At 34.2% G+C, this 15,402-nt stretch overlaps 1 protein-coding gene across 1 annotated transcript; it reads left to right on the top strand.

Annotated features, from left to right (window-relative positions):
- Nucleotides 1-7: 7 nt before the first annotated feature.
- Nucleotides 8-13,643, top strand: LOC128995270 (uncharacterized). Its single transcript, XM_054420231.1, has 3 exons — nt 8-87; nt 11,856-11,950; nt 12,562-13,643. Exons 1-3 carry the CDS (start codon nt 11-13, stop codon nt 12,702-12,704), a joined length of 315 nt encoding a protein of 104 aa, XP_054276206.1. The 5' UTR covers nt 8-10; the 3' UTR covers nt 12,705-13,643.
- Nucleotides 13,644-15,402: the final 1,759 nt, after the last annotated feature.

The raw sequence follows: 15,402 nt of genomic DNA, 5'->3' as shown, positions 1-15,402 counted from the left end.
ACCCAGAGATATGATTGTGCCTGGTTTGTTCATTCTAGGAACAGCAACGTCCATTTACTTTGGATTCAAGCTTTACTGTAATGACAGGTAAGCTGATAAATTTGTGTAGTATTCCCAGTTTAAGAACAATTAATTAATTAATCCATACTATTATAAAATTGAGGTAGTGCTGTCTGTCTGTCCTTCCGGCTGCCACGACTAAAATACTAAACCGACACAGCACAAAGATTGTCCACATACCTACCCAGATAGCAGAGAAAGCTTTCAGTTAGTTCATAATAAACTTTCAGAGGCAACCCAAGATGGTTGCAGCAACTATGCATTGCAAACATTTTAATTTGTAACACGTTTGCTGCAAGTATAAAAGTAACCCCATCTCAGACTTTCTGAAAAGTTTCACCGTGTGTTTGAAGCAAGGTTGCAAGGAATAGTTGCGAACCACTTGCAGGGAATGATTGCAGATGACTTGCAAAGATACCGTGCTGCAAACATACAATGGATGTTTTTATCAGGCTACCAAAGAATGCTTGTTAAACACTTGCATTGAATGAATGCAGATGACTTGCAAAGATATCTTGCTGCAAACATGCACTGAATGTTTTACTCAAGCTAGCAAAGAATGCTTGTAAAACACGTGCAGGGAATGAATGCAGATTACTTGCAAAGAAATCTTGCTCCAATGATGCACTGCATGTTTTTCTCGAGTTAGCAAAGAATGCTTGTAAAACACTTGCAAGTAATCTTTGTACATGACTTGCAAAGAGTACTTGCTGCAATTATGCTCTGGGTTTATTTCTCAGATTAGAAAATAATGTTAGTCAAACATTTACAGGGAATCCTTCTGCTTCGCATTTGCTTTTCAATGACGTGTACGAAGATGAATTGCAAAGATAATTTACTGTAAATATGCACTGAATGTTGAATATAAATATGAAAAGAATGTTTGTTAGATAATTACAGGAAATCTTTGTAGCTGATTTGCTAACTGCTACCAATGTGCACTAAATCTCATTGTTGAATTTAGCAAAGAATTCTTCTTGTGAATGTATCAAATATCTTCAACCTTAGCTAAATTTAATCATCATAATTTTTTTCTATAAATGTAATAGCAAAAATTTAGTCTTCAAAAGTTATTGACTAGTATCTTATTAATTATTTTATTATTATATTAAAATAAAAAATACATTTTACATAAGCCAAAATTTGTTTAAGACAGCAGAAAATATTAAAATAAGCATTCCTTTATCATAAAAAGTTTATTTAAGAATTCAAAAGCAATAATTTCTTCTCAAAATAGTCTTAACAACATAACATGTAGAATACAATTATAAAACAGAGAAAATTAATTAACGGAGGTTGAGCTAAGAGTGTATACTTGGAGCTGTTTACTCTTAAAATACAATACAAGTTTGTATAAATATGGGTACTAAAATCGTTGGTTATTAGTTGTAGAAACCATTTTAGTAGAGTGTTTTTACTTGGTATGCCACTATTTATAAGGGCAGTCAAAGAACTAAAAACTACACATTACATTAAAAAGATTGTGTATAGAAAAACATAAAATGTAATATTGTAAACAAAAATGTACGGGGGTTATTTAGGTTTTTTTCACAACACAAGAGAACATTTAACTGTTCTGAAGTTACAATTATTTCAAATTTGGTGTGATTTTCATAATACTGCAAATATGCATAGGTAAAATTCATCTTAAAAAGCATGTAAAAATATGTCAAAGATCGTGCATACTGACTGATGGATATATGAACATTATTACAATCAAAAATGTTTGTGAAAAAACTCTGAATATGTTGGACAGGCAATAAATTCACAGATTTTTTTAAAATAAATATATTTTGGGGAACTTCAATAAAGAATAAATTATAAAAAATTTAACCATAAAAAATATTAATTACTAAGGTGTTTGTCCAGCCAAGGGTGGTCACAAGGGTAGTGTTTATCCTCCAGTGCTAGCTTTGATTCCCTGAAACAGCAATACAACAATTACAATAAAATACTGTAATGTTCAAAAGTTTTAACTTTTCTGGCTCAAAAATATGTTGTATTTTATCAAAACTGCCAACAAAAATCTTATTACGTGAAAAAATTAAAAAGAAAGTCATGAGAATTTAACATAGGACCTTATGAGGTGCCACGTTGGAAACATATTAACAAAAAAACCTTAACATAGGCATAAGTTATATAATGTAATGTATGTCTATCTGCAGTCACGTTTTTGGGTACTTTCCTTTTAAAGGGAACATTCATGGTTATCGATGATTACTTTACGATTTATCGATATTTTGGGCTTCCTTTACTATCCATATTCCTTCGCTTCTGTTTGATTTATTCAAACGCATTTAAACTACGAATTGAGAACTGCTTATTTGGATTAAAAAATGAAACTATATTTCAAACTAACCCAACATACTATTGCTGTAGGCTAAGTTTAAGTTACCATTTAAAAAATCCATTTAATAAGATAAAAGGCATGTGGGAAATGGAATAGGTTACCTATCAAACGGAATTTTGAAATTTTACAGCAAGTTTTGATAAGTTAGGATAGTTTAGAACAGTTTTATTCCAACATTTTTTAATGTTTGTTGATACTGAACAATATTTTTTATCGTAGTTGTCCGCTAATATTTTTCAATTTGTCAATATCTATATATATATCATGGAATAAAAAAAATCAATAGCCTATATCGAAAATAAATCATCGATTATAATGTACGTTCCCTTGAACAGAAGAGGACCAATTCTTACAGATATTTCACTAAATAATTTATAAATAGAAAACTATTTTAAATACCACTTTTTTAAACGAATGAAGAAGTTAAAAATAATTTATAAGTATGTGGAGAGAATAAATACTTGTAAGATTTAAAACTAAAAATGCTGGACGCATGCAATAATATCTAATTTACAATTATCCTAAACTACAAATAAATAGCTATTGAACTTTTGTTATCTACTGCATGCACCCGCGTTTTTCGTTTTAAACGTTACAAGTACTTCTCTCCACATATTTATAAATTATTTGCTAATTTTTAGTTCGTTTGAAAACGTGGCATTTTAAAAAGTTTTTTTTTTTTTATTCTGGCCTATAAATTATTTTCTACTTTCTAGTTTTTAATGTAAATATATTGAATTTATTTTATAAGGCCAATACATAACGAACCCCTTCAACTCTAATTCGATGTTTTTGCTATTCTCATTGTCATAAACTTTAGAATATTCCGGCAGCAGAAACTTTACCTCTCAACCTCTACTCTTTAAACAAACTGTCAAATGAATCTATTTACAGCTTACTTAAATTGATATATTTACATTCTTCCAAAATGTAAACATTAAAAATTCGGTGGCCCATGTGGCGTAGTCCAAGGGAAATATGAAAATAAAATCATTGAATATGATGCCAAAGATTACACATGCTACGCAAAACCATCGATAATAGAGATCGATGCGCAAAACACACCCTTATCATTGCATTGTTATCCATTTGTGAGCTATGTTTCAAGTTTCAACTCTCTAGCTCATCAGAAACAGGAAGATTGTTTAAAATTGATTGCAAAATTTGTACCGTACAAGAAAACGAGCTAGTAAACATTTTAAAATTGCTGCATAGAGAAATATAATGGGTCAAGTTTAAAACAAAAGCAATTAGTTGAATACAAATCTCTATACTGTATAAAATGATTCCACATTTTATGCATCATATTCACGTCAAATTTTGAGGGTTGGGTTCTATCTCAAGGATCAGTTTATTTATGTTTTATTGGTCCATTCAAGGCATAAAAATGAGTAGGGCCTAGCTTAATTTATATTGCAATCTTTAAATGAATGTCTCTTTAGTAGACAGTTATAATAATCTAATTAGGCCAATAAAAATAAAGGGGAATCCGTACAATTATTTTTCCGTCATACTGCAGCAAAACACCTGTTTTTAACGCATGCGTTGCTGGTCTAAAGTAGTATTTTTACTCCCTATCGGTTTTAGCCCCCAATGGAGTAAATATCAGCGGTTGTTGTCAACTCAGAAGTGCATTTCTATTGTAAACTATTGCATCTGCATGTATCGAAAGTGTGTATCGATTTTTTAACCGATTGCAGTTACAGTAATTGTTGCCTTTTTGTAAATAGTTCAACATATCGATAATAATATACAACACAATCGTAATAGCAATAGGCAAGACGATTGAAACAGCTGTTGGTTTCAATTAGCAAATTAAACTTAAAACAAGCTAGAATTAGTTTTGAGAGTTTATCTTAAAATGAAAACTATTTCAGTTTTGTAACAGTTTGCTCAAACATTGGTGCAATATGACGAAAAATATATAGTTTATCACGCGGGGAAAAATGTGTCTTTTTAACCCTCGCTACTCGATTGTTAAATTTGAGCTCGGGTCGAAAGCTAGAGGAGGTCACTTACCCCCATAAATGGTTGTGGCTCTGATCCTGTAGGCTGCGCTCGGGAAGCCAGGGGTTGTGGTCAGTGGTCACTCCTGACAACGTCGCCTCCGATCGACAAAGTTTGGCCTCCTTCAGAGTTGACGCAGTGGATGGACAAAGGCAGTGGACTTGAAGAGGGTTGGTTGACTGACAGGCAATAAAACAGGCATCCCTATAGCAGCTTTCTCCGTGTCGACGAGTCCGATTTCAGATCAAAAACTGGTCACTGTATTCACACTTAACACTTATCCGCTGTATGCGCGATCCAATGACGAAAGAACCGAATTTAACTGAATGCACTGTATGCACTGTAGACGCACCATGAAAATATATTTATGTAATTGAGCTTGAGTTATATTGATGAAGCTTTAATGTCAGTAATAATGCACACTAAGAAAATACTCCTTATTGAAAACACTATGCTGTTAATAACGCTGATGTTTCGGTAAAAATGAAATTAATGTTTCAAAGAATAATATAAACAACTTGAATAACAATTTTTTTAACATGAAGAACGGCCGAGTGATGCACAACAGAGACGTTTAGACGCTGGTGCAAGACTGACCTCTCTAGTCCTCTACACACACTAGACTAGACACTATTCACCCCCGCCCGTGCCAGTCTCAGGGGTGGAGTGGAGATCACTTTTTATCAAAGTTGATCAGTCTTTAAGCAAAAAAAAAAAAAAAAACACTGTCATTATACTACAGAGTGATAGTTGATCAAGCTCTGACCAAATTCTTAAATTTTGATCAATCCTGAACAACTATATAGTTAGTTCGTCAACTAAGTCAACATTTGATCAAGAAATTATTCTTGTTCTAATATGCTGACCAAACTTGATCAAATTTGGTCTACTTTGAACCAAAATGATCAAGTTTAGACGAATCTTGATCAAACATGTTCAAATGTCGTTAATGAGTGGAAGCATCGATTGTAGGTTTTTGGCACCGATGATTAAAAACATGTAAGTTTCCCAGTCCTGTACAACACTGATCCCGGTTATCAAAACTCATGTACAACTTGATACACACAGAATCTCCGGTTCCCGACCTGGATGATGGCTAGATATTTAATTTAATTTACAGCTACTTATTATGGTATTGCGATCAATCAAATCCGTTATGTAAGCCACGCGGTTATCAATCCCACTTGGTTTTGGATATGAATACAAACGTGATCGGAAATGGTTACACAGTACTGTAATGTAATAGCATAGATAAAACAGATAAAACATACTCCCTTAGTAGATTTCTCATCCTTATGGAACAGCTGAAGTCAATTTTATTGTTAGTTCATGTACGGTTTATGTAGAGGTCGTGTTTTGTTTACAATTTGTTTCCCGTTATTACAGCCATTTAAAACCTTGTTTAAACAAATAATACGATCTAATCATAAACAATAACTTGTCCCCTAGTTATATAACCAAACAGTAAAGCACAAATCAAGAAATTAACCCTAAAATAATGGAAACAAAGTTTCATCGACACTAGCGCCTTTGTGTTACGTACATGAACTAGACACGAAAAACGTGCTTCAAAATTTACAATGGGATGAGAAGTCTACTTGTAATAGTAAACAACATTTTAAATGTAAACATATCAGTGACAGCTAGAAACAAGAATCTTGATCCAAACAGCTGTTCGAAATTTTATAGATGACGTATTCTTTTAACAGATGATTATCGCAAATGGGATTTTCCCTTTTTTGACCCTAAAAACATAAAATTTAGCAATTTCTTTCCGAACCATTTTGTAGAACTTAAAAAAAAAGAAATAGTATATTGAAGTATAATAATTGTTGTATGCCTAATGGTTACGGAAAAAATTCAAAAAAGTGTAAATTTAAAATTCCCAAGTTATTCTTATGGAGAAAAGTAAAACTGTTGTAGTTTTCCTTATGTTGTTAAAATTAGGCAAATTTTTTATTTAATCTTATACTATTGACTTTTGGTAAAAACCCATTTTTGACTTCCCTGTAGCAGCAAACCAAACCTAAGCACTCGTTAAATCTAATGTTATTTAAATTGGGAATAAATATGTCTTATTTATGGAAACGTTTTAGTAAAAATGTAATGAAACAAATTGAAATTCGCTTAGTCTTTGGCTTAGCTTAGGTTTGCTGAAGCGGGGGTATCTTTACTCAATACATAACATACAAAAATAGAGTCAAAATCTCTATAAACCATAGACAATAATACATAAATCCACGCAAACGTCTATTATGAAAAGTAAATGGAAATTCAAATCAAATATTTCTTTTTATCTACAAATTTGTGTAATGAATAAAAATGATTTTTATTAAGAAATATTTTAAACGTTTTTTGATTCTTTTGAAATGTTGTTCCTGCCGGATGCTTATTGGTGAATATTGTAATAATTTCACTTCTGCGTAAGTAGTTTTCTTTGAATAGTATTCTAAGATATGCTGGGGCAATTGGAGGGGTGATGTATTGCTTTTTAGTAAACATAGGTAGAAAACGGGACGAAAATCACACAAAATTGGAATTTTGATTGTCCGTTATTCTATATACAAAATCAGAGAGGCAGGCTGAAACTAGTTGATGGCTAAAGACTCCCATTCCTGAGAATACAATTAAACATTAGAATCATTATTGGTAGCGGTACACTCTAGTTTTCTTGGAGTTGCAGAATATTTTGTTTTACTTTAATGCTAGTGGGTAATTTTTTTTTTTTTTATTCGATTTCTAACACAGAATATAAGTTTTAGGCGTCCCAACACGTGAGCACGCAACATACAGCTTGCCAAGTGAAAATCATTCATTTTCGAAATTAAAACCGGAGGTAATACCATTAGTGCCTTATTAATTGTGATTGCGCAAGCAAAACACCGAGAAAAATTTTTAGTCGCTTAAATTCAACGGGTAATTTGGATTAAATTGTCAGCATTCTTGGAATTAAGAAAATTTCACCTTTGAACTGATGATTGTTGCTTCGATCAAGTTTGGTGTAATTTTATCCATCAGTCTGGTTCCGTGCACAGCTTGGGTGGATTTAAGTTTCGCTAGTATAATTGGAGTTCCTTCTTTTAATGAAAATACGTGTGGCTGCTGTGTATATTGATCTATATTATACAAAAACTCTCCTGGCAATTTAAATTAAATTTGTTGATTTAGCTCGTTAACATATTCATTTTTAGAGACCAAAATTGCACGGTCGCAAAGCCACTCTGGATCTTTGAAATTGGTTGACAAGTCTGGGAATACTGTACATTTTCCCAGATTGAATATTTGGTTGTAGTTTACATAAGTATGAAAAATAAAAAATCTTTTGTGGTTTGGTCAATTTCAGTTTTGCCACTCCCAATGTCCAAAGGCTGTTTAGTTTAGAGAATGTTTCTGCAACCGTTTCTTTCGGGCAAAATGTACGCATGCTCGTTAAAAGAGTTACTTTTAACCGTAGTACCATAAGATGCTTTTAGGCATGCGTGAACCTCGTTGGCAGGGATTCACAGTAAAAATAGGCCACTAAAGGTAGACCAACACCTTAAGTTTAGTCAACGATTGTTCAAATATGAAATAACGGCAATCGATATTTTTATTAGATCTTTGATCATCTAAACAACACTAAATTGTTGATTTAAAATTGAGTAAAAAAACCAAATTGTGTGAAAAAAAACTAAATTGGTTACTTAAACTGTCAGCACTTGACTTATGAAGTTTAAGTTCGGAAAATTACAAGGGCAGAAATAGATTTGACCATATCGTTGTAACATATTATATAGTGGCGCAAAAGCGAAAAATCGTTGTCACGAGCCGTTTCGAAACTAATGTGGTTTCGTTTGTACAGTATGTTACAAAATTATCTGCTGTCGATGTTTACAAATAATTCTGAGTTTAAAGTTATGAGCAAAATCATATAAAAGTGTATCTTATTTTTCTTTAATTGCATACTTTACATTACAGAGTTCTTATTATTTCAGGGATCAAATTTCTATGGTTTGTAGTAAAAATGTTTGTTCATAAATTATAAAATACAACTAACATTCAAGTCTTTACTTGACATTCACGAGAATGTCTTTTATAATGTCGATTAGACGCAATTAACCACAACCGAGCAGGGCTATCGGTACCGTATTGTAATCAACGAGCACAATATAACATTTGAATTTTTTTCGCTGATTGTAATGGTTTCAATTATCGAACACGTCTGTTTTCGCAGGAGTAGGGCCTATACAGAATAGAAAGAAAAGGTTGTTTTCAATTTGCTAAAAGTTAAAACCAGTTATATTTTACCTCAATGCATTATGCAATCATTCCTATAAAAATTAACTCACGGATATGAGCCTACAGAATTATTAAAAACCACTACAGTATTATTCTACCATTAGCTTCTAAAAATTAGCAGGTATACTGATGAAAATTTATGGGAAAACAGTTTCTAAATTTTGAACCATATCTTAATTATTTAAATAAGTAAAAAAAAAACGTTGCAAGGGCAACGGGTCACATCGAAATGATAACACAAATTAAATATATTTTGTTATAACCATAGTTACGTTACGAATAAGGAAAGTGGGCCCTATTATTGGCGATTTTGGGGTGGGTTGCCTACTTCCCGTACTACAAGGACGGGCGCGCATTGTTCCCTCTGTGACCTCAATACACAGTCCATTCTTAGAATGACGTTAGGAGCCTTGGCAGGAAAGGGGTTTCTCCCAGATTCTGTGAATCCGAGAAATTAATCGTTCGTGCTCTGCTAACCACGAAACCCTTCCAAGTTTGAAAAAGTCTTTGTAACAATAATAGTGGATAGGTATTCAATTTACTTGTAAGGAATAATTAAGAGAGTTATTGAAAAAAGCAGCGCTAATTTTTCCTTCACTTTTCAGTGGCGAACCTAAAAAAATACGTCCCATAACTTATTATATAAATTAACTACAGTTAATTTAATTGGAGTGTATATATAATACTATTGTCTTACTATTTGTTCAATACATTTGAAAGTAAAATAGTAAAGATCCAAATACAAAACACGATTCAGAATTTGTTTATTTTATTTTTTTTACAATGTTTTCACTTCTAAAATAAAACAATCATTTAACGATGAGTATATCCAAAGTTGTTCCTATCCTGCGCCTAATAAAGTCGAATGTCAGTAATGATGGTTAGTCTCTCCACAAAAGGCAGCCGTTAAATAAAAGAAAAATCCCCGTCGGCATCCATGCATTTGGTGGGTTTTTCGTTCGTTATTGAAAATATGCATTGGAAGTTTGGCGTAAACACGTTTTTTGTTTCCCGTGAAAGTCTTCTGGAGTATATTTGCCACAGGTTTGCCGAAACGATGCCTGTTGCCGCATAGCGCTACACGAACAGGTGCGGAGCCATCGTGAACTACTTGAAGCGTTTCACTTTTATCCCGCAACTGGTCGTAGCGCTAGGCGGCAACAGGCAACGTTACCGCAAACTTACAGCAAATAAGCTTCAGATGACTTTCACGGGAAGCAAAAACAAGTTTTCGCCAAACTTCCAATGCATACTTTCAATAACGAACGAAAAACACACCAAACGCATGTTTACAGAAAGCGTGCATGCTATCTGGGTAGGTATGTCATAGGACTATTCACTTCCCTGAGTTCCTCTCGGGCTACGCCCCTTGGATGTCCAAAGTTTCAAGGTAAGGTTTTCAAAAGTAAATATTAATTAGTCTCCATGGAAGCATGAGAAAATTCACAAACTTTGTTTACCTTTGCGTTGACATTTCAACGTAAACAGTCATTACTGCTAAACCCAATAAAACATCAGTGTGTTAGTTTGTGTTTGGGTGTAACATCAGCAGGACAATTACAATGTAAGTCACACTTTTTTGTAAAAATTTGGTGGCGTTTTGTTTATATAAATTTGATCTTCTTAACAAGTGTTTGGATTAGGCAGTATAGTACATCTTCCCGTTACGAAACACGGGTACATCAGCTAGTTCTCCATAAGATTTACCTTATGGTTGCCATTTTACAAAATGTATGTGTGATAAGAAGTCCGAAGTACATTTTGTCACATGTGTGGCTTCATCAGGAGCAAAGTTATGTATTTATTTATTTACATCTCTTCTTTACATTCTAAACACCTCTGATGCTCCTGATAATGCAATACATGAGCAAAATGTACATCAGGCCTCATATCACACATAATACAAAAACCTGGCAACCACAAGCACAAAGTAAACCACAAACTACTAAATATTTTATTTAACAAAAAAGAAAACAGATGATTTATTTGCATCAATTTGATCATTGACCTTTGGGCTAACGTGTGACTTAATAGAGCGCGCACATGGAACATGGAAGCTACCTCCAGCCTCAAACAAAACTAACTAAAACCAAAAGAATATTAACCCTTCCCGGACGGGTGAAATCGGGACATAAAACGGGAAAAAATTATAGGAAAAAATGAAAATTAATTTTCCTTATTTGTGTATTGTTTTACAAGTAGGCCTATACATTAAATAAACACAATGGAACACTTCATACTGTCAAAATAATTTTCTACTCGTTTTTAACTATGCGGATATATCCGCTACCCGTCCGCGGACGAGTAAAAAAGCAGCAGATATATCCGCAACCCGTCTTTGAAGATATAAACATGACAACGTTAGGCAATAAATAAAGAACAATATGTAAACAATAAATAAAGACAACTTAGTGTTCAGCGCGAAACGTCGAGGGGGGAGCGTAGGAGAGGTTGTGGGTGCGCCGGAGAGTGGGTGACGTGGGAGAGGGGTAGGAGCGGGAGAGAGGGGGGAGTGCGGGAAAGAGTGCAGCCATGGAGAGAGCAGGAAAGTGGCGCCTTGGTACCGCGAAACATCTGGTTACTGCTCAAGCACCTGCCAGTCTGTCTGAAGAGAAGGCGGATATATCCGCTTCCCATCCGCAACATCAAAAACCATAAGCGGATATATCCGCCACCCGTCCTTTATCGCCAAAGACTTAGGCGGATATATCCGTCACCCGTCCGGGAAGGGTTAAGTATAGGGATGGTTAAAAATCATCCTTTGAAGAGAAGTAAGATGATTGTGAGGTATAGTACTCAGTCCTTCTTACAGCCGACATACACAAAAACACTTTTATTAAGTCAAACAAAACAATCATACAGATTATTTCTATGATGCAACGTCTGAAAGGTTATGACTGATTTGAATCATGACAGTATTGTACAGTGTACACAGTATAACTACAGATGGTTTTGTGAATAGATTTGCATTTGTGTAGTTCAAGAGAAGGACTTTACAGTGAAAGCTGCCACAAATATTTAATGTGGCCGATAGACAAGAGGACTGGGAAACCCAACACAGAGTATGAGAGTTTGTACTGAAGGTTTTAAGTCTAAATTTATAATGTCAATTATGTCATTTTATTTTCTAACTTGTAGTTTTTGACTGCATTTTGTTTAGATGGAGAATGTGGAGGATGAGGCAGAGACCAATATTCCGAGGAAGTGACATCGAGGCAACCGTCCCTCCCACTACCTGGGTCGCATCATACAGAGGTGAGTCAATGGGTTTACGGTAATATGTTTAAATCTTTTATTATCGCCGTACATACGAATTTAAAACTGTTTTTTCTTTCATTTTATTTTTGTATGAAAAGAACAAAGGTAACTTACAGGATGTATTTTAAATGAAAAAGTTTTGAACATAGTACGAACTAAGCCTTTGACAAATAATCATAATTAGCTGTGCTTCCATTTCCTAGCAGGTCAATAAATGGCACTAATAACTGAGTTTGTATTTTAATTTCTTTGTGCAACTTGTCGAGTGGATTTTGTGGGACCCTCATGGTGTGAAGATAAAGTGAACACTGAAACATCAAATAGCACAGTATTCATGTTGTTCTATATGATTTATTTTTGTTTAACAAATTTTGTGTTAAAACTCTAAAGCTTATCTAAGGGAAAGCAGTCTAAATCCCTCAAATGATTTTGGTATGCCGAAGATCAATCTTATCCCTCTAGCACCAAAGTCTGAGACATTAACCACTAGGCTAGCCAACACCTATTTTCTAGTGGAAAAAAACTATATTATAGTTATTTGTTAATTATTGCACTTACACTTTTAAGTATACTAAGGCTGTCGAGTAAAATATCCATGTTTTGTCTAGTGGTAGATGCAAGGACCAGTCCACTGTACCCTCCCTGTCTACTGCTGCCTCTAGGACCTCCATCCTACGAGGAGGCACTCAAACACAAGGTGATCCTCAGCAGTTACCATCCTCCGGACAGCCTTCCCCAAGTGCCTCTGTGATGTGGTGACACCTTACACTTCAACACTCTTCACGACATACATGGCTGTTAGAGAGAAGCGTCATTCTTGTCTCTCTACGCTGATCTGTACGAGGATGTGCATCCAACTCTGCTGGTGAAGATGTCCAGTTCCTGCCATCTGGATCTGACTGTGCAGAGTGTTATTCTCATCCCACACATTCTTGGGTGAAGATACCCAGGGAATGGAGATTAAAGGTTCAGCTGCACTAGATACGAAAAGGATCTGACTGGAAACGGATGGAACACAGAGGGCAAATTCTGGGGCTAGTGCTACACTAGATGGGACACAGAATGGAAAATACCAGGAAAAAATTTATTTTGGGAGTATGGGTGACAAACAATACACAACAGAGTATGAATTGCATCTAACTCAAGGGTCTTTTTCCTCTCCTATCGTGTCACGATGTACTTATTTTTGTATTTAAAATGTACATCTTTATCGAGTCCAGTTTGGATACAATGTTTCTGTTAACCACTTGAGAATGCCATTTTCGGCAAAAGGTATGTAGAAAATTCAAACATTATATTTGAACTGGAGACAAGGTAAGAAATAGTTTAGTTTAAAAATGTTGATTGAATGCTCCTAACACAAAACTCTACGAGTGTCATGGCATTAATTGATCAGTCGCAAGTCATGTCCTGTCTAGTGTGACAGTTTCAATTTAATTACTCAGAGAGCTTCACCAGAAACTTTCCAGTCAGTTTCCTTTCTGTATCTTCTATTGTCTAGTGTAGCCCAAGCTTTATTGTGCAAAGTATGTTCTAATCCCAAACATTCTTGGGTGTAGACACCCAGGAAATGGAGATTTATGCTATTGCTATAAGAAAATAAAGCTGAGGTTTGTAAGAATATACTAAGGATACCAAAAGATTTCATTTTTAACGTAAGTGGTGGTTTTTGTGTGTGTTTGATGACCAGTAAAGCCTAAAGTGTTATGCAATTACAGTTTGAGATTCATCAATTTTCAAACCAGTGGCAACTGAGTTACTATATGTGACTCACTATAATGTAGGTTTGTAATTAAGTATTCAGCAGTGGTATACAAAATCGTATCTAAATTCAGCAGAGAAACGCTTGTTTTTATTTCATTTGAAGGGTCAATAATACTGATTACTGATAATCAATGATTCAAATTTTAAGTTATTTATTACCTGGCCAACATAGCTTTTTGGTAGCTTAACCATTGGTAATACTTGAGACTATTGCAGGATGTTGTTTCACAAAACTCCATAGGGTGCAAGAGTATTTCAGCCTGAATTCAGAGTCCTGCCAAAGCTTCAAGCAATGAAACATTACAATTTTATTTGTATCAACATCGATAGCCTAATTTATTAGGAATGATTAACTAAACCAGAAAGAAATTACAAGAGCAATACTTACCGTTGTTTCATACTACAAACGCACATAAAAAATCAGCACTTATGATACATTGATGAAAGTTGATTTGTTAGCATGCCAAAGCTATCTTGTCAATAAATATTGTATGGAATTTAATTGTTGGCAATTGAGTGACTTTGCTTGACATATGCTGTATAGAAGACTAATTTTTGTGACAATTACCAATGAATACAAAACCTATAAGAAGCGCTATGCCTTTGATAAAGATTCCGTCTGGGAATATTTGAAATTCGGTTAGTTCCTGTGGCAGCCGCTAGGTAGTCTATCACGAGCACACAGCCAAGTCAGCTGACAGAAAGAGAGAGTGAGACAAAGAATCAGCTTAAAGAGAGAGAGAGATAGAGTAGCGCGGCAGCCGCACAAGCGATCCTAGCGGCGGCTGCGCGAAGCTCATTTCGGTGGCAAAATTCCAGTCTGACTATTCTCCATAAGCATTTAGCTTTTTAAAGGGTTTGTATTCATTGCAATTACTCCCATCAGCTGGCTGATGGGTAATAAAAAATAGAAATAGAAATATTGTTTTTAAGATAATAAACTGTTTTCTGTCCGTAGAGCAGTCTTAGTATCATCTCAATGTGCCGACCAATATATCATGATTGAATTGCGGTGGTTTAGAAGAATATGAATTAAAAACATCTGACTTAGAAAAGTTAAGTGTAAAGCCACCATGATATGTTTGAATTAAAAATTGGTTTTATTAGTTCTTTACTCCAGATTACTATACACTGACTCCAGATTAACTCCAGGTTGGTTTCAGAATGTAGATTAATACCAATATATATTTATGTGTAAAGACATAAGAAAACCACTAAAGAATAAATAACAAATGAATGTTTATCAATTAAATTTTCTAAAACCTGAATCACATTGTTTCCTTCATTAGCTATTGTTACGGTACTAAATTCTGAAAAGGTGCCATCATGGTTGATGTAGTGGTATAGCTTTCTGCAGGAGTTTAGTGATTTTTGTATGTATCATATTAAACAGTGAGTATTGCCCAGGCAATAAGAGCAGGTAGCCTATATACTTTTTATGAAAATTTTGCTGTTATTGACAAAAGCTGAATCTGGAATTCAGAAGCATTTAATGTAGTCTATTGTATTTAAACTTTTATATAATAAGAAAAAGTGATAAAATCATATTTAGTTAAGTATGGCTAACTTTGAAATAAGCATAGTGCTGAAAATGTATCACATTGTATTTCTTAACTATTTTCCTTTTTGTAAGATTTACAAAATAAGTAAATAATATTATTCATTGTTATTCTTTAAACCTTATA

The sequence above is a fragment of the Macrosteles quadrilineatus genome, unplaced genomic scaffold (assembly GCF_028750875.1).
Source record: "Macrosteles quadrilineatus isolate MER2022 unplaced genomic scaffold, UCM_ALF_1.0 Scaffold_5__1_contigs__length_97177068, whole genome shotgun sequence".
In the NCBI taxonomy this organism is placed as follows: domain Eukaryota; kingdom Metazoa; phylum Arthropoda; class Insecta; order Hemiptera; family Cicadellidae; genus Macrosteles; species Macrosteles quadrilineatus.
The sequence above is the reverse complement of the archived record's forward strand: the minus strand, read 5'-3'. Positions and strand labels throughout refer to the sequence as shown.

Coding starts and splice junctions, on each gene's coding strand:
- LOC128995270 (XM_054420231.1), top strand. CDS start 11: ATGATTGTGCCTGGTTTGTTCATTCTAGGAACAGCAACGTCCATTTAC. Junction 88..11,855: donor AAGCTTTACTGTAATGACAG/GTAAGCTGATAA, acceptor CATTTTGTTTAG/ATGGAGAATGTGGAGGATGA. Junction 11,951..12,561: donor CTGGGTCGCATCATACAGAG/GTGAGTCAATGG, acceptor TGTTTTGTCTAG/TGGTAGATGCAAGGACCAGT.